General features: G+C 41.4%; 1 protein-coding gene across 2 annotated transcripts in view; it reads left to right on the top strand.

Annotated features, from left to right (window-relative positions):
- PTPN9 (protein tyrosine phosphatase non-receptor type 9) overlaps positions 1-19,560 on the top strand; it is a 71,619-nt gene that overhangs the window by 38,377 nt on the left and 13,682 nt on the right. For both annotated transcript variants that reach the window (XM_077881960.1, XM_077881959.1), the window contains exons 3-8: positions 2,804-2,893; positions 3,593-3,717; positions 7,495-7,600; positions 12,189-12,299; positions 14,211-14,539; positions 19,010-19,103. In XM_077881960.1, the coding sequence (XP_077738086.1) occupies positions 2,804-2,893; positions 3,593-3,717; positions 7,495-7,600; positions 12,189-12,299; positions 14,211-14,539; positions 19,010-19,103 (855 nt within the window). The remainder of the gene's footprint in view (positions 1-2,803; positions 2,894-3,592; positions 3,718-7,494; positions 7,601-12,188; positions 12,300-14,210; positions 14,540-19,009; positions 19,104-19,560) is intronic.

Genomic DNA, 19,560 nt, shown 5'->3' with positions numbered 1-19,560 from the left:
AAAATGCTCATTGGGAGCGGGGACATGTCAAGAGATTGAGTAGCAAAAGTAAACAAGGCCAGATCATAAGAATATCTATTTTTTCTTAAGGACAGAGAAATTCATTGAAGGTAATAAGAACAGCAGAACAACTTGATCAGATTTGCATTCTGGGAAGATTTTCTCACTGTGCTTTATTTTTATTTTTTTTAAAGATTTTATTTATTTATTCATGAGAGACACAGAGGGAGAGAGAGAGACAGAGACACAGGCAGAGGGAGAAGCAGCTCCATGCAGTGAGCCTGACGTGGGACTCGATCCCGGGTCTCCAGGATCACGCCCTGGGCCAAAGGTGGAGCTAAACCGCTGAGCCACCTGGGCTGCCCTCACTGTGCTTTAGATAATAGATCAGCAGGGCTATACTGGAGACAGACCAATTAGAAGGCCATTGTAATTATGGAGAGTGAGACGGTCGTGGTGTCAAAGTGTAGTGTCGGGATATAGAGGAAAAAATGGGAAGATTCTAGAAGTAAAAGTGGTAAGACAAGGTTGCTTAAACTGGTGTTTAAGGAAAAAGAGTCAAGGGTTCTAGGTCTTTGACTTGGGTGGCAGGGTAAATGGTGGTAGCATTCACTAATTTAGGAGACACTGAAATAGTGCAGGTGTGTGGAGAGACAAGGCCATGAGTTCAGTTTGGCCATGTTAAGTCTGACGTGCCACTGAGATATCTAAATAGACATGTTCTCTGAGAATTGGGAGTGTGAGTCTAGGGTTCAGAAAAAAAAAATCTGGACCTGAAGTAGAGATTTTGAGTGACCAAAGTGGAGCTGAATATTGGAGCCATGAGAAAGGGTGAGGGCCTTCCAGGAAGTATGAGGGGAAGATATATAGGGCTGAACGTCACCTCAGACTTTTTGCTATCTTTGGCTCAGTATTGTCTTAAAAGTTGAATTTGAATGCTTTGGTAGCATACGCACTCTCCTAGCACTAATACTGTCTTCACTTGCTCCCTACCTCTGAAGATACTTGAATTTGATTTTAGGGATGATTTGGGTGAGAATATAAACAAAGACCTAGTTTGTTTCATTCACCAGGGTGTGTTCCTAGCACTTAGCTCAGTGCCTGGCACATAATAATTGCTCTACAACTATTTGCAGAATAAATGAACGAGCCGGTGAGTGAATTGAGTGAGCAGATGAATGAAAAACGCCCAAAAGGGGCATCTGGGTGGCTCAGTGGGTTAAGCATCCAACTTATTTTTTTATTTTTTTATGTTTTTTAGCATCCAACTCTTGGTTTTGGCTTAAGTCAAGATCTGAGGGTCATGAGATCGAGCCCTGTATCACTCTTCCTCTCTCTCTACCCCAACCCCCATGCGCTCTCTCTCTCTCTCAAAAAAACAAAACCACACACACACAAAAAAAAACAAAAAAAAACAAGAACAAAAAAGAGCCTTAGAAGCAGTAGTTGAGGACATAGGAAAACTGAGAGTATTGTCTACCTCTGATAAAGAGTGTCTCTGGGAAAAGGGAAGATGAGTGGTCAACCTTGTCATGTAAAAGGAAAGCTGAAAATGCCTACCAGGTTCACTGATGGGAAGGCAGGCCTGGCGCTGGAGCAGGAGCTCTCAGTGCGGTAGTTAGATTGGAAGCAACGAGAATGCAGTGGACCAAGTATGAGGATGAGCTTAAAGAGTCATACTGTGGAGATAAGAAAACTGAGGTCGGGATCCCTGGGTGGCGCAGCGGTTTGGCGCCTGCCTTTGGCCCAGGGCGCGATCCTGGAGACCCGGGATCGAATCCCACGTCGGGCTCCCGGTGCATGGAGCCTGCTTCTCCCTCTGCCTGTGTCTCTGCCTCTCTCTCTCTCTCTCTCTCTGACTATCATAAATAAATAAAAATTAAAAAAAAAAAAAAAAGAAAAGAAAACTGAGGTCATGGTAGGTCTTGTTGGAGAACATATCCAGGGGATTGACGGCTCCTTTTTTAAGTGGGGAGAGGCCTCAGCCTTAAGGATGTGTGACGAAGTCTGCTTCCAGACATTTTTTGGGTGCATGTATATCTTGCTGCAACATCACTGCTGATGGGGCAGCCCTGGTGTCACAGCAGTTTAGGGCTGCCTGCAGCCCAGGGCATGATCCTGGAGACCCTGGATCGAGTCCACGTCAGGCTCTCTGCATGGAGCCTGCTTCTCCCTCTGCCTGTGTCTCTGCCCCCCCCGCCCCTCTCTCTCGAATAAATAAATAAAATCTTTAAAAATAAATAAATAAAATGTAAAATAAAAAAAAAAACAGATCTCTGCTGATGTATATTTTAGAACTTTGACCCTGCACTCTAGCCATATGTATTAGCTGGTCTTCAGGGTAGGCTTCTCACTGATTTAAAGGAAAATATGATACCTAACAGGCTGATCAGGTGGTGTTGGACGAGAATTCAGGTAATACTCAGTTGGCCTGAAGGATGTTACAAGGGAATTTGTGATTCAATTTATTCAGTGATTTTTACTTTAAAGTCCCTTATCTGGGATCCCTGGGTGGCGCAGCGGTTTGGCACCTGCCTTTGGCCCAGGGCGCGATCCTGGAGACCCAGGATCGAATCCCATGTCGGGCTCCCGGTGCATGGAGCCTGCTTCTCCCTCTGCCTGTGTCTCTCTGCCTCTCTCTCTCTCTCTCTCTCTGTGACTATCATATAAATAAATAAATAAAGGTGGACTTAGAAAAAAAAATAAATAAAGTCCCTTATCTCTGAGATTTGATGGTTACATAGAGCTGTCTTCGATACACAGTATTTTCACTTTAATTTATCTTGCTATGTTTTATTTTTAGGAAACACGAAGGAAGGAAGGCATTGTGAAGCTGAAACCTCATGAGGAACCTCTCCGTTCTGAGATCCTTAGTGGGAAATTCACCATCTTAGTGAGTCTTTATGTACCCTTCTTGTTCTCATTATTTCCCTTTGTAGCTGTTGTCCTCTTTGGATTTTGTTCCTAGATACCTTATCCTAAATCTAGAGAGTGTCAACATTCAAGAGCAGACATAAAGCAGCTGTGCAGTTTGCACAAAATTATTCTAGTAACAAATGAAATTATTGAGAATCAGTTGTACAGTATATCGAGCAAAGTTTCTTCATTGGTCCATTGTTAGTGAGGGTCTTTAGGTGCGTATGTAGTATTTCAGAGGCCCGTCCTTATTGGAGTCAAGTTCTCTCCACCTAGAGACCACAGCCTTTTGAATAAGTATACGACGCTACTTTTAAGGCAGAGCGTGGAAACCATGGTTGTCTTCCGTGGTTTCCCCCTGCTGTGTGTTTTGCCATCCTACCTGGGAAATTAGCTAGGCAGCAAGTGTAGACCATCCTTTAATCTCTCTGCAATTGACAAGTTAAGAGAATGTAGTTTTTTTCCTGCCAAACTAATACGATCCAGGGGGTGCTAAGAATCAGGAGTGGGATGAAATAAGCTTTCTTCCCTTCCTGGAGCAACTGATGCAGGTCAGAGAAGTATTGCCAGCATCTCTTCTCTCTGTGTGAAATTTTTATCTAGGATATAAGATGCCTCTGTGATTGTTGTGATTCTCTATTTAGTTTATAAATGTTTCTCATTTGATTTGCTCTAGAATGTTCGGGACCCAACAGGAGCTTCTATTGCTCTCTTCACTGCCAGATTGCATCATCCTCACAAGTCAGTCCAACATGTGGTACTTCAGGCTCTGTTTTACTTGCTAGACAGAGCTGTGGATAGGTGAGCATGATGATTACCTTTTAGTTGGTCTGCATCCAGATAGGGAAGTATAGTCCTTGACTAACTTGATGAACTCAGCAGTGCCTTCGCCATGCTTCTAGGATGTGCCCTGGGAAATGCTATGAATAGAAAACATTCCATGTCCTTAAGGGCTTGGCATATTTCCAGGTACTATCAAGATGGTGGGTATTCTATATCTTTACCTGCTTGGCTCTATTTTAGGATCACAGAAGCTGAGAAAACCAATTAACTAATTATCCTCAGTGTATTGAGAATTACTTATTGAGAGAAAGTGAAGGGGAAATGACATGTACTGGCTTTTTGCTCATTTGCCCTGAATTTTGATTTTCAAAACACTCTGGAACCTTGGTATGTTTGTAATATAAAAATAATGCCATTTAATTCAGGATTTTGAGAATCAACATTCAGGAGAGAATGGCCCAAAAGTACAAAGTTAAGCAAAATCATCTTTATAAACAGACCAATGAGCAAAAAGAATCAGCTCAGGTCATTTCTCCTTCCTTCTACAAGATAAATGGTATTATGATCTTTTATGGGCAAAGAAACCAAAGCCTGACTGTTACAGTCATCACATATCAGTCCAGTTAGGCCTAAGATCCTAGTTTCTTTGCTCTTAGCCAGAGCTGTTTGTACCCTATTATGTTGTCCTTTTGCCATACTTCCTTTATTCCCTGGTGATTGCCATTTACAGTTTGTTATCGTACTGGATGTCATTGGCTAGTCCCATGGCTCTTTCCATGGGTTGGAAATGATATATTTAAGGCTGAAACCTAAGATAGTGAAAGATAGCTGTGCACAACTTTAGTCATACTGTGGACTTAGAGGGTGCAGAGAGCCAAACGATGTCCAAAGTGGGCCTCTCTGTCTAATTCACTTGTTAATGTTACTTCCATAGTATTTATACAGCATTATTCTGAAAAAGAGAAGTTACTAAGGGAAGGAGAGGACCAGTGGTCACAGGGGCCGTGTACTGCCCAATCAGAAGTGTGAAATTTCTCATTTCTTCTTGCCAATTATGCCTATGATTGGTCTTCAGACATAATTTCCAGATCATAGGTTCCTTTGAAATGCGTTAGCTCAGGAGAATAAATGAAAGGCTCCTTTACCAGAAAATTCACTGGCCTTCCTTCTTGGGCAGCTTACAGTCAGAGCCCTCCTATAGGCATGGCAGTGGTCAAAGCTTGCTCTTTCCAGTGTGAGTATTGATTGGATCCCACAGGAAGACCACACAGGTAAACATACTTCAAACTGTTTTCATGATGTCCACCCTTTTCTTGAAAACCCTTAGTGACTCCCCATTATTCAGAAGGTGCATATAAGATAAATAAACATGAAGCCTTTTCTCTAAGCAAAATATTCTCACTAGTGAGCAGAAATTTTTGTTTTCCTGTGTTAACTTTCACCAAGATAGAAGAGAAGGAAACCCTCTCTCTCCTCACTGGGATTAAAGAGGAAGGTTTCCTTCTCTTTTCTAAATCCCTTTCTTTAATGGTCAACTTTCTATGACTGGGTTCCTCACTCCTCCCACCTGTTATAAATAAAATTCTTTTTAGTCTGACTTTAACAGCAGTTATCTTTTTTTTTAAGATCTTATTTATTGGAGAGAGAGAGCACATGAGAGCACGAGTAGGGAGGCAAAGCGGAAGGGAGAAGCAGACTCCCCATAAGCAGGTAGTGGGACTTGATCTCAAGACTTTGAGATCATGACCTGAGCTAAAGGTAGACCGACTCAGCCACCCAGGCACCCCTAACGGCAATTATTATTATTATTATTATTATTATTATTATTATTATTATTAAAGGATTTTATTTATTTATTCATGAGAGACAGAGAGAGAGAGAGGCCGAGACACAGGCAGAGGGAGAAGCGGGCTCCATGCAGGGAGCCCGATGTGGGACTTGATCCCGGGTCTCCAGGATCACGTCCTGGGCCGAAGGCAGGCGCTAAACCACTGAGGGATCCCCCCCTCAATCATTTTGAAACAAATGTCAAGGACTGTGTTTTAAACATCTTGATGTTCCCAGGTAGCATCCAACTTAGGAATCAAACTCAATAGGAAAACAATTATTCTTAGTAAGGAATTATCTATCATTGTAAACCTCATTCTGTATGCAGAAAAACAAAGATCCTACCACATTTGTACTTATTTCATGTGCATTTCTTTACAGGATGAGCGATTTTTAGGAATATAGAACCTACATCATTGTGCACCATAGCTTCTTTTTATTAAATTCTCTTTCCCCTGGCACTGACTTCTCTTTATTTCAGTTCTCTGCCACAGGCTGGTGCCATGAAAGGAAAACCTATAGTTCTTTGAATTTGGCCCTTGATGGGATGCCTGGGTGGCTCAGGGGTTGAACGCCTGCCTCTGGCTCAGGGCATGATCCTGGAGTCCTGGGATCAAGTCCCGCATCGGGTTCCCTGCTTGGGGCCTGCTTCTCCCTCTGCCTGTGTCTCTGCCTCTCTCTGTGTGTGTCTCTCATGAATAAATAAATAAAATCTTAAAAAAAAAACAAAAAACAAAAAAAACATGGAATGTTACCAAATTTGGATAGGTAGATTCAGAAACCTGGGAGGAAACAGTTCAGATTTTGATAACCTAGACGTTCTGGAACATTCTCAACCTAGGAGTTTGGTACTTGGTAAACATGCATCAATAAGGTTTTCTGCTGCACCTCCGAGCAATTCCCTGGCACCAGCTCAGGGTTTTAGTTCAACTCAATTCTGACACTATCTGCCTGATAGATGAGATCCCACAGGTTAAAGGTTTTGAATCCTACAAGACTTGTCTCCCCCTAACCCCCCTCACATGCTAGTGGCCAGTTCAGGTCACCTGTGCTTCTTATCAACAGGCTGGATTGAAGATTCCAAGAACTCTCTTCGTGGGTGCAGTGCCTTTACTAGAATGGCTCACACAACTCAGGGAAACATTTTACTTACTACGTTGCCAGTTTATTATAAAGGGATATTATGCGGCTAGTTGGAAGGGTAGCATGGGGAAAGGTATGGTGAAGGGGGGCTTAGAGCTTCCATACCCTCTGAGAGGGCCACCCTTTCAGCACCTCCATCTGGAAGCTCCAAGCCCTATCCTTTTGGTTGGTTAGTTGGTTGTTTTCTTAAAAGATTTTATTTATTTATTTATTTGAGAGACAGCTGGAGTGTGGCAAGGCGGACAGAGGGAGAGGGAGAAGCAGGCTCCCCTCTGACCCCCTAGCTCGTCCTGGGGCTCTATCCCAGAACCCTGGGATCATGACCTGAGCCAAAGACCTTTAACCAACTGAGCCACCCAGGCGCCCCCCTTTTGTGTTTTTATGGAGGCGTCATTACATCAGCACAATTGATTAAATCAACAGCCGTTTGAGATTCACCTCAATCCCTCCCCTTTCCTCTCCCTGGAGGTGGGGGAGGGGATGTACCAACCCTCTCCAGTCCCTTGGTTGGTTCCCCTGGCAACCACCCCCTTCTGTAGGTGACCTGTGGGCCTTCTAGTTGTCTCATTAACATCACAAAAGACACTTGAAACTCTTCACTTAGGAAATTCCAAGAATTTTAAAGCAACTCAGTGCCAGCAACCAGTTGAAGACCAAATATTTATTTTTTATTGTAATATCACAAGAAGCATAGCAGATACCAAAGATGCCAGTGTTCAGAGAGGCAGTTATTTTGGTCCTGCATGTGTCCCATACTCTTTGCCCTAGGCTTTCAGCCTGCCTCCTCCATCTTATAAGTGTGTTTGTTCAATGGTTGGTTTACAGCTTCGAAACTCAGAGGAACGGACTGGTGTTTATCTATGACATGTGTGGTTCTAATTATACCAACTTTGAGCTGGATCTTGGCAAGAAAGTCCTAAACCTGCTGAAGGTAAGGCTGTGAGAGGACCCTTCAACTCTCTTTCACTTTTTAGGATACTTTATTCATTGGGAGGCTTAGGAATGATGTAAACTTAAGACATTATGTTGAGTGTAAAGGTCACCTGCAAATGATTAATATTTGCTTCCTCCGAATACAAAATAGTCTTAAAAGTGGAGTGGGAGGAATTAAAAAAGGAAATGCACAGCAACATTCTGAGTCATAAAGGTGGGTTGTTCCTTTCCTGGAGTTTTGTAGAATAAGAATTAATGAAGGCCCAGGTATGTCCAGTGTCTGAGAAATGTCACCTAGCCAATGACTTTCAGACTTTTTTGTCTCAGTCTAGTCAGAAATAGGTTTTACATGTTGACTTCATACACAAGAGTATATGTACATTAACCTATACACATATGTATGGAGTTCTGTATATAGAGTTCTTACTCTCTTATCCCACACTCATAAATCCAGAGGTATTTTGTAATATTTTGAACTTTAAAAGATAATATGGTATATATGCCACTTTATAATCAAACACATTAATATTTTTGCAATAAATAAATAAAATCTTTTAAAAATTTCTTTTTCTTCTCATATACTTTACTCAATATTTTATTTTAGAGAACACATGCAAGAGCAAATGCACATGAATGGGGAGAGGGACATTATTAAGTATGTGTTACCAGCATTTTTTATAGTTTCCAATTTATTCAGTTTTATGGTGTCTTTTATCATATTCCTGTTTTCTTTATTTTTCTTTCTTTCTTTTTTTTTTTTAAAGATTTTATTTATTTATTCATGAGAGACACAGAATAAGAGAGAGAGAGAGGGGCAGAGACACAGGCAGAGGGAGAAGGAGGCTCCATGCAGGGAGCCCGATGTGGGACTCAATCCTGGGACCCCAGTATCAGGCCCTGAGCCAAAGGCAGACACTGAACCACTGAGCCACCCAGGGATCTCTTTTTTTAAATTTTACTTATTTAAAAAAATATTTTATTTATTTATTCATGAGAGACACATAGAGAGAGACAGAGGTAGAGACACAGGCAGAGGGAGAAGCAGGCTCCATGCAGGGAGCCCGACGTGGGACTCGATCCCCGGTCTCCAGGATCAGGCCCTGGGCTGAAGGCGGCACTAAACCGCTGAGCCACCTGGGCTGCCCTATTAGAGTCTTAAATAAAGTTTTTTTTTTTTTTTTTTTTTTTTAATTTATGATAGTCACAGAGAGAGAGAGAGAGGCAGAGACACAGGCAGAGGGAGAAGCAGGCTCCATGCACCGGGAGCCCGATGTGGGACTCGATCCCGGGCCTCCAGGATCGCGCCCTGGGCCAAAGGCAGGCGCTAAACCGCTGCGCCACCCAGGGATCCCTTAAATAAAGTTTAATATCTCGTGGGACAAGCTTCCTCTCACACTCTTTTATTTCTAAAAGTTGTTTTGACTATATTTTTTGCATTTTTATTTTTACATGTACTTTTGTGTGCCTTCTTTAAATTTTTTTTAAAGATTTTATTTATTTGAGAGAGAGAGAGAGAGAGGAAGCAAGAGAAAGCACAAAGTGGAGGAGTGGCACAGGGAGAGGGAGAAGCAGACTCTCCATTGATCAGGGAACCTGCTGCAGGGCTCAATTCTAGGACCCTGGGATCATGACTTGAGCCGAAGGCAGATGTTTAACTGAGCCTCCCGGCACCTCTTACTTTATTTTTAAGTAATCTTTACACCCAACATGGAGCTTGAACTCACAACTCTAAAATCATGAGTTGCATGCTCAGGGGTGTGTGACTGGCTTAGTTGGTGGGGAGGGTGTGTGATTCTGTATCTTGGGGTTGTGAGTTTGAGTCCCATGTTGAGTGTAGAGATTACTTAAAAAAAAAAAAAAAGAAAAGAAAAAGAAAAATGTGTATGCTCTACTTACTGAGCCAGCCAGATACCTCCTAGTTCTTTTCTTTATTATAAAAGCAATTAAAAAGCAATTCAAGGAGAAGTCTGATTCCCCTTTCTCAGACACCCTGGTGCCATTGCACAGAGGGTAACCACTTTCCAAAATTTAAATCTGATGAGAAAAAAATTTTTTTAAATATCATCTTTGGGTTTTTTTTGAAGATTTTTATTTACTTGAGAGAGAGAGACATAGCTAGAGAGAGAGCACGAGCAGTGGGGAGAGGGAGAAGCAGCCTCCCCAATGTGCAGAGATCCCAAGGTGGGACTCTATCCTAGGACCCTGGGATTGTGACCTGGGCCGAAAGCAGATGTTTAACTGGACTGAGCCATCCAGGAGCCCCCATCGGCATCTGTTGATTAGATGAACTTTAGAGTCATTCAGTCAATTTCAGGGAAATAAAACACTCTGGATTTTATTTGGATGTAATGAATTAATAAATTAATTTAGGGAGACTTGACATCTTTATAATGTTATTATCTCCCATCCAAGAATGCTATACTTTTTGGGTCGCCTGGGTGGCATAGTCCGTTAAGCTTCAGACTCTTGGTTTCTCAGGGTCCTGAGATCACAACCTGAGCTGATAAATTTTTTCATAATTTATATTTTATACTTAAAAGCTGTTCTAATAAAAATATTTTCATTATAGAAAATTTTGAAGAACTCAGATTACTATATATTAAGAAGAAATACTGTCTTTGGGGCACGTAGGTGGCCTCAGTAGGTTGAGTATCTGCCTTCAGCTCAGGTCATGATCCCAAGGACCTGGGATTAAGCCCCACATTGGGCTCCTTGCTCAGCGGGAGTCTGCTTCTTCCTCTCCCTCTGCTGCTCTTCCTGTTTGTGCTCTCACAAATAAATAAAATCTTAAAAAAAAAAAAAAAAGAAATACTGTCTTTGATATTATGCAGAATTAAACACTGTTGACATTTTGGTGTATGGCACTTTCTTCTAGATGTTTTTCAATATGATTTGAATTATATTCATACAATTTCAATATACAATAAGCTCCAGCAAGTTTATTTTACGAATATTTGTATTTGCTGAATAATAGTCTATCCTGTATTTACTATAATTTATTTAACCATTTCTATATTGTTGAATACTTTTCCCATTTTTTATAATAAATAGTTTTTTCAACAAACACTTTTATATTCATATCTTTATTGGCACATAAAATAGTTTATTTGAAGTAGATTTCTAGAAGTAGGATGACCGGATCAAAGGATATGAACATTTTACTGGCACCTGGTTGGCTCAGTCAGTGGAGCATGCAACATTCAATCTCTAGGTCATGAGTTCAAGCCCCATGTTGTGTATAGAGATTACTTTTTTTAAAAAAGGATATAAACATTTTAAATGAGGTTCCAAAAAATGGAAGTAATGCGAAGTATTATAGAAAATAAAATAAGGGACACCTGGGTGGCTCAGCAGTTGAATGTCTGCCTTTGGCTCAGAGCATGATCCTGGAGTCCCAGGATCGAGTCCTGCATCAGGCTCCCTGCATGGAGCCTGCTTCTCCCTCTGCCTGTGTCTCTGCCTCTCCCTCTCTGTTTCTCATGAATAAATAAATAAAATCTTTAAAAAAATTAAGATTATAGTTTTGATCCTGTGTAGCTAAGATTATATAATGAGCATTTTCCAAAGTTTCAAAAAAATCTGAAATCTTCATTTTTTAATCTTCAGTTTAAAGGTTATAAAATAATCTTTTAATTTTTAAATTTTCTTATTTTTTTAAAAGATTTTAAAGGCAGGCACTAAACCGCTGAGCTACCCAGGGATCCCCTAAAATAATCTTTTTATAATACCATTTTTGTTAACCCCTACCCATTTTCAGACACATATATTCTTTCCAATTTTTTTTTAAAGATTTTATTTATTTGTTCATGAGAGACACAGAGGCAGAGACACAGGCAGAGAAAGAAGCAGGCTCCATGCAGGGAGCCCCATGCAGGACTCGATCTTGGGACTCCAGGATCAGGCCCTGGGCCAAAGGCAGTTGTCCAACTGCTGAGCCACCCAGGCGTCCCAATAAGCAGAACTTAAAGATGCACACATAAACGCTGACAAAAGTCAGTGTAATTTTTGATCCATAAAGCTTATGTTCACAAGAACATGACATTGTAACTTTTAAAAGTAAATCACCTTTTAATTTTTTATTAAGTTTTTAATTTTAATTCCAGTATAGTTAACATATAATGTCGTATTAGTTTCAGGTGTATAATTTAAAAATTAAAAAAAATAGGGGATCCCTGGGTGGTGCAGCGGTTTGGCGCCTGCCTTTGGCCCAGGGCGCGATCCTGGAGACCCGGGATCGAATCCCACGTCGGGCTCCCTCTGCCTGTGTCTCTGCCTCTGTGTGTGTGTGTGTGTGTGTGTGTGTGTGTGTGTGACTATCATAAATAAATAAAAATTAAAAAAATAAATAAAATAAAAATTAAAAAAATAATAAAAAAAATAAAAAAATTTTAACCACTTCTGTAGTTGCTGAAATGACACCTGAATTAGGCTTTAGACTCCCCCTGCTGGGTAAGGATGGGGAAAAGAGCAGAAAACCTACACTGAGTTTGAATAGTCACAGGTTCCAGTGCCTTAATTGATATCTTTATTTTTATTTTTATTTTTTTTAATTGATATCTTTAAATTTTCATGTGTGTTCTCCACAGGGAGCATTTCCTGCCCGTTTGAAAAAAGTACTGATTGTGGGAGCACCAATATGGTTCCGAGTGCCCTATTCCATCATCAGCCTCCTCCTGAAGGACAAAGTCCGGGAGCGGGTAAGGCAAGCTTTATTTTATTTGTAGGTGGAGGTGGTTATTTGGAGGAGGTGCTAAACTTCCCATTTCTACTGTTGAAACCTACCAATTAATTTTTTACCTTCAATAAAATCCTTCTGGCCTGTCTCCTTAAAGTGCTCTCTGCTTCTGTTAGTGTATCCACTTATATTCTCTGCTCTGTTCTTTATTCAGGTCAATACAGGCTGCCTCTCCCACTCTACTACAATTTCTTTGAAGTTAGGAGCTAGATATAGTTTGTCTGGCAGTTTCCTTCCATGGCACCTCGCATAAAGATAGCACTGAAGGTGTATGTCCCATGGATAACTTACGGTAGCTACTCCTTCCAAAATCTAGCCTAGTGAACTGATGGTTAAATTTGTTCAATTGGAAATACTAATCCATTTCATTGACCACCAGGGTGGTGGAGGAGAATCTCTCACTGTATCTCTTTCTAAAACTTCCTTTCCGGGATCCCTGGGTGGCTCAGCGGTTTGGCGCCTGCCTTTGGCCCAGGGCGTGATCCTGGAGACCCGGGATCGAATCCCATGTCGGGCTCCCTGCATGGAGCCTGCTTCTCCCTCTGCCTGTGTCTCTGCCTCTTTCTCTCTCTCTCTCTGTGACTCTCATGAATAAATAAATAAAATATTAAAAAAAAAAATAAAACTTCCTTTCCTGGCATTTTCTCTTAAAATAGCTCATTGCTTCCTGACTTCAAAAATGTTGTCTAAAATTATCTTAATTCTGTTACTATCCCCTGAGTGGGAATTAAAAATGGAGTGAGGTGGGCAGCCCAGGTGGCTCAGCGGTTTAGCTCCACCTTCAGCCCAGGATGTGATCCTAAAGACCTGGGATCAAGTCCCACGTCAGGCTCCCTGCATGGAGCCTGCTTCTCCCTCTGCCTGTGTCTCTGCCTCTCTCTCTCTCTCTCTCTCATGAATAAATAAATAAATAATCTTTAAAGAAAAATAAATACAAATAAAAATGGAGTGAGGCTTTCCTTACCCTCGAGGAGCTTATGGTCCTGATAGAGAACACAGAAGTAGACGTGTACAGAGAACTATGGCCCTGCAGGAGCACAGAGGAGGATATTGTATCCAGCAGTCAGGGACAGGCTTCACAGAAGAGGTGAGCTTTAGAAGCTGGTCTGTGAAGAAGCCGAGGAGGAAAAGAGAGCATTCCAAGAAGAGGCAACAGCAAGAGAGACCAGCATTCCCATTTTACGCAGATTTCATGGAAAACCAACTAGGCCAATTTGGTCCAGTAAGGCTGCGTCTAAGCAAAGAGCAGAATTAGGATTTCTTTTCTGGCCGTTTTCCTGGGCTATCTGTATCTGGGTGACTGGTCTTGTGTTACTTCCTTAGAAAGCTATCTTTGAGAACATCTCTGCTGAGCTGTGAGTAAAGCACCAAGCTTAGAGTTGGTTACCTTAGTATGGGGTTGACCAAGAAGAATTACTACCTGTGTATTCTCAGTAGTCAAAAAGCCAAATACCTGCATGAGATGTCACTGGGAAGCCTTGTTAATACCATAAAGGCTTTGTTCACTGTACCTTCCTTTCAAGGATTATAAAAGGGCCCTTGGGGCACCTAGGTCACTCAGTCAGTAGAGCACATGACTCTTGATCTTGAGGTTGTATATTTGAGCACCGCATTGGGTGTAGAGATTACTTAAAAACAAAATCTTAAGAAGGATGGGAGGCAAATTCTAGGAGTGAAACCTTTGGGGAAATTATAGGACTTCAATACTGGGTGGATGCAATGCAAGTCTCCTTCTTTTATAAGGAAATACCAAGTATTTCAAACAAATCTCATCCCATTCTTCAAACTAAATATAAACACATTTGTTCTTTGTCTTCATTATCTATATATTTTTTTCCTGTCCATACTCACATGGTTCTTTCTGGCCTTCCAGATTCAGATATTAAAGACATCTGAGGTCACCCAGCACCTGCCCAGGGAGTGCCTTCCAGAAAACCTGGGTGGATACGTCAAAATTGACCTTGCCACTTGGAATTTCCAGTTCCTACCCCAGATGAACGGCCACCCAGATCCCTTCGATGAGATCATCATGTTCTCCCTCCCTCCTGCCTTAGACTGGGACTCAGTACATGTTCCAGGTCCCCATGCAATGACCATCCAAGAGTTGATGGACTATGTTAGCACCAGGCAAAAGCGTGGGATATATGAGGAGTATGAAGACATCCGCCGTGAGAACCCTGTTGGCACTTTCCACTGTTCTATGTAAGTAGGAAAGGTTTGGGCCCACAGTGGGTTACCAACATGCTTCTGGTGTGTGCTGTCAACAGCTCCTTCCAGATCTCATTTCCATAACAGAGGATCTTCCTTATGTCAAGGAGCATCACTTTCACATAGATGATGGTTCTCTCATCCAGAAAGAGGTACTTCCTGCTTTGGTATATTCTGAATTTCTGAAGGTCTTTAGTACCAACAGAGGAACCATGTAATAATGGATGCATTTTTTAATATTTTCATGAAATTCAAGTGATTTTAGGAAAAAAAAATAAAAATATATGTTCAGTGTGATCATCTGTCCTTTCATGTAGGCAGTTTCTCCCTAGAGCATTTATAATATACCATTACTTTCTGAGGGGAGGGGTGCTGGTGTGTTTAAAATAATCCACAATAGGAGAAAAGAGTTAACTCTTAGGAGTTTGGTCTTGTGCGATTTTCCTTCTATCCAAATCCTACTATAGAATTACCTGGCTAGTTTATAACTGGTTCATAATTACTTGGTAACTATTGTTGGCCGTAGAGTGTAGATCATTTCTCTTACTGTTGCTCTTATTTTACCCTGTTTTCACTGGCTGCAGCAGAAATTTCTGTCTCTCTGTTGAAAATTAGAGAAACCTGCCCTAGGCTCAAGTTCCAGTATAACCAAAAATCCCTTCTGCGATTTGTGCAAGTTATTTCTCTTGCCTGCACTCCAGTTTTTCTATTGTAATAGGTGATGTTAGACTCTGATATTCACCTGCTTCTGTAGCTTAAATGTTTTAGGAATCCATGATTCTGTGAATACCTCCTTTCACTCATAATTCCTGTCCAGCTTAGTCAGTGGCTGGGGAGAACCTGCAGGGAGAGAGACTTAGCAAAAGGAAAGAGGGAAAAGAATGAGTTAGGAAAGAGATAAGAGAAGACAGAAGAAACATTTGAGAAGAAAGGCAATAGGCAGAGCAAGAATGCAAAGGAAAGTAAGAGAAAAAAGCACAAGAAAGAGTGTATATCAGAGTGGCGGGAGTATCGTTTTCCCCCCACACAGCTGTTTCTTTCTTTCTTTCTTTTTTTTTTTTAGATTTTATTTATGTATTAATGACAGACACAGAGAGAGAGAGAGAGAGGCAGAGACACAGGGAGAGAGAGAAGCAGGCTCCATGCAGGGAGCCCGACGCAGGACTCGATCCCAGGTCTCCAGCATCACGCCCTGGGCCGAAGGCAGGCGCTAAACCCGCTGAGCCACCCAGGGATCCCCCAGCTGTTTCTTTCTTAGCTCACAGCCCCCACATGCACCCAGTCTTTCTCCCAAAGAGTTTTCTCCCCTATACTTTTGAATCAGGGAAGTATTATGGAGCAGAATATTACTGGGCTGCTCCAAGAGGATGCATACTTGTCGTGGGGATTCCTAACTTTGTTCTGGTTACTCCTGCTGTGAGGCCCTTGAGATGGTATTTCTACCATCTTCCTCCCCCCACCCCCATTAAAAAAGCAGGTTTTGATTGTCCTCTTGGCATCACTGAAACCAGCCCTCATGTTATAATCAGAGAACACTTTCCAGTCCTATGGAAGGACTTCTTAATCCTGACTATTGAATGAATGAGCCCTCCACTTCAGGAGCTGGAACCCAGAATCCTCATCAGCTCCAGGTCTCTGTCCTATACTGGGTTCCAGTAAAACTACTTACACAGAACGAACTATATCCCCCTTGGAGTTCTAGATTATGGAGTAGATATCACTACTCCTTGTTGTCCAGAATGCCCATGGACCAAGAGACTTTCTCTTTTTTCTTCTCCCTTACACCGTTTTTTCAAAAAGTGGTTTTTAAATGTTTATCTTTTTATTATAATTGAAGATTCACATGAACTTATAAAAAATAATACAGAGAGATCACATACCCTTTCCAAAGTTTTCCCATGGTAACATCTTTTAAAAGTATAATATAGTATCACAACCAGGATATTGATATTAATATTACCCACCAGTCTTATTCAGATTTCCCCAGTTTTAGGGCGAGTGTGTGTGTGTGTGTGTGTGTGTGTGTGTGTGTGTATTTAGTTCTACGCAATTTTTAGCCTGCATTTTACTTTGTGTATCAGTCACCACAGTCGATACAGAAGTACATCATCACATACCTCAGTTTCAGCCCTCCCCATCCCTAACTCTTGCAAGCACTGAACTGGTCTCCATTCACTATATTTTTTTCATTTCAAGAATGTTATAGGGGGGGATCCCTGGGTGGCGCAGCAGTTTGGCGCCTGCCTTTGGCCCAGGGCGTGATCCCGGAGACCCGGGATCGAATCCCACATCAGGCTCCCGGTGCATGGAGCCTGCTTCTCCCTCTGCCTGTGTCTCTGCCTCTCTCTCTCTCTCTCTCTGTGACTATCATAAATAAATAAAAGATTAAAAAAAAAGATTATTCTTTAAAAAAAAAAAAAAAAAAGAATGTTATAGGGGATCCCTGGGTGGCTCAGCGGTTTGGTGCCTGCCTTTGGCCCAGGGCGTGATCCTGGAGTCCCGGGATCAAGTCCCATATCAGGCTCCTGGTGCATGGAGCCTGCTTCTCCCTCTGCCTGTGTCTCTGCCTCTCTCTCTCTCTCTCTCTCTCTGTCTTTCATGAATAAATAAATAAAATCTTAAAAAAAAAAAAGAATGTTAAAAAATGGAATCATATGTAACCTTTTAGGTTTGGCTTTTTTCCTCCCTCAGTATAATTCCTTGGAGATTCACCCAAGTTGTTACATGTATCAGTAGCTCATTCTTTTTTGTTACTAAGTAGTATTCCATGGTATGAATGGTTTGTTTAACCACTCACCTGTTAAAGGACATCTAGGGGATCCCTGGGTGGCGCGGCGGTTTGGCGCCTGCCTTTGGCCCAGGGTGTGATCCTGGAGACCCTGGATCGAATCCCACGTCAGGCTCCTGGTGCATGGAGCCTGCTTCTCCCTCTGCCTGTGTCTCTGCCTCTCTCTCTCTCTTTCTCTGTGTGACTACCATAAATAAATAAAAAATTAAAACAAAAAAAGGACATCTAGGTTATTTAGAGTTTTTGGCGCTTGCAAGTAAAGCTGCTTTGAATGTTTGTGTCTAGGTTTTGTGTGAACGTAAGTTTGCATTGCTCTGGGATAAATGCCCAAGATGGTTAGGTCATATGGTAATTAGAAGTTTAGTTTGAGGGCAGCTCTGGTGGCGCAGCGGTTTAGTGCCGCCTTCAGCCTGGGGGTGGGATCCTGGGGGCCCGGGATCGAGTCCCGCGTCGGGCTCCCTGCATGGAGCCTGCTTCTCCCTCTGCCTGGGTCTCTGCCTCTCTCTCTCTGTCTCTCATGAATAAATAAATAAAATCTTAAAAAAAAAAAAAAAAAAGGAAGTTTTGTTTGATGAGAAACTGCCCAGCTGTTTTCCAGAGTGGCTGTACCATTCAAGGTACACCCAGCAGTGTATGAATGACCCGGTTTCTTGGCATCCTCACCAGCATTTGCTGTTGTCACCACCATTTTTTATTTTAACTGTCCTGTTAGGTGTGTAATGAAGTCCCATTGTGGGTATAATTTACATTTCCCTAATAGTTAATGATATCGAACATCTTTTCATGTGCTTATTTACCATCTGTATATCCTCTTGTAAAATGTCATGCCTTTTGCCCATTTTCTAGTTGGACTTTTTTTTTTTTTAACTGTTAAGATTTGAGTCTTTTAATGTATCCTAGATATGGGTTCTTGGTTGGATACACGATTTGCAGATATTTTCTTCTAGTCTGTAGCTGGTCTTTTCATCCTCTTAGCATGGCTCATGATGAAGCATGAGGTTTTATTCTGATGAAGTCCTTTAATCAGGTTTCCCTTGTATGGATCACACTCTTGACGTCAAGTCTAAGAACATCTAACCCTAGATTCCAGAGATTTTCTTCTTTTTTTCCTAAATGTTTTGTAGTGCTATGTTTCACATTTATTTAAGTCTGTGATCTATTAAAGTTAATTTTTGTATAAGGTTTAAGGTTTAGGTTGATGTTGATTTTGTGTGTGTGTGTTTGTGTGTGTGTGCGCATGCCCTTGCACGTGCCTGTGGATATCCAATTGCTCTAGCACTGTTTGCTAAAAATTCCTTCCTCCATTGAATTTTTCTTGGGACTTTGTAAAATATCAGCTGCGCTTATTTGTGTGGGAAGAGGGAATTGTTTTTCATTCTCTCTTTCCTTATGTCAGTTCTCTCTTTCTGGACTATTTCTGTCAGTCTGGTTGGATCTCATAGATCTGAGATTGACAGACTTTCTCTTGAAGGGCAAACATTTAACAATAAAAATGTTCAGTGAAAAAAAATGTTCAGTGATACATACAGTACAGCTAGACTAGGCAATGACAGCCCCACGTCTCCAACACTGACAGTAGGTGACACCTTTGCACGACCAGACTTTGTATGTACACAGACATGTTGCTTCCACCTTTTCTTGTCTTTGTTTTAGTTTGTCTGCTTCATTTTCTTCAGGTCTCCAGGAAACCTAGAGAAGAACCGCTATGGGGATGTACCCTGCCTGGACCAAACTAGAGTGAAGTTGACAAAACGAAGTGGCCACACTCAGGTACGTGGATAAATGCTGTCTTTTCAGGAGCACTGAGGGAAATTTTCCAAAGTGAAGCTTACTAATACCATAGTAGAAAGAGCATGGACTCTAAGCCAGAGAGATCAGATTGGAGTTTTAACATTGCTATTTACAAGTTAGTCTTTTACCATAAGCAAGTCCCTATAAACCCATCTCACAGTACTAAGTGAAAATTAAATGGAAAAATTTATGTAAATGCTAATAGTGCAAGGTCTGGTATATTATAAGTGCTTGATAAATGTCAATTATTTCTCCTTTTACTCCTTAATTGTAAAATTATAGTCCTCTTACTGTCCATCATATTAGTGAGTACATACGTATCAATACAAGGCAACTCTAGTTATAAGTGACCTATGATTCTTTTATCTGGAAGATCTAAAAATAATTTTAGACCACTAATGTACACATAAATAGGAATAGAGTTGAAATGGTCAAA

Source organism: Canis aureus, chromosome 32, assembly GCF_053574225.1.
Source record: "Canis aureus isolate CA01 chromosome 32, VMU_Caureus_v.1.0, whole genome shotgun sequence".
NCBI lineage: Eukaryota > Metazoa > Chordata > Mammalia > Carnivora > Canidae > Canis > Canis aureus.
Note: the sequence above shows the minus strand (reverse complement) of the source record. Positions and strands in the feature narration are given on the sequence as shown.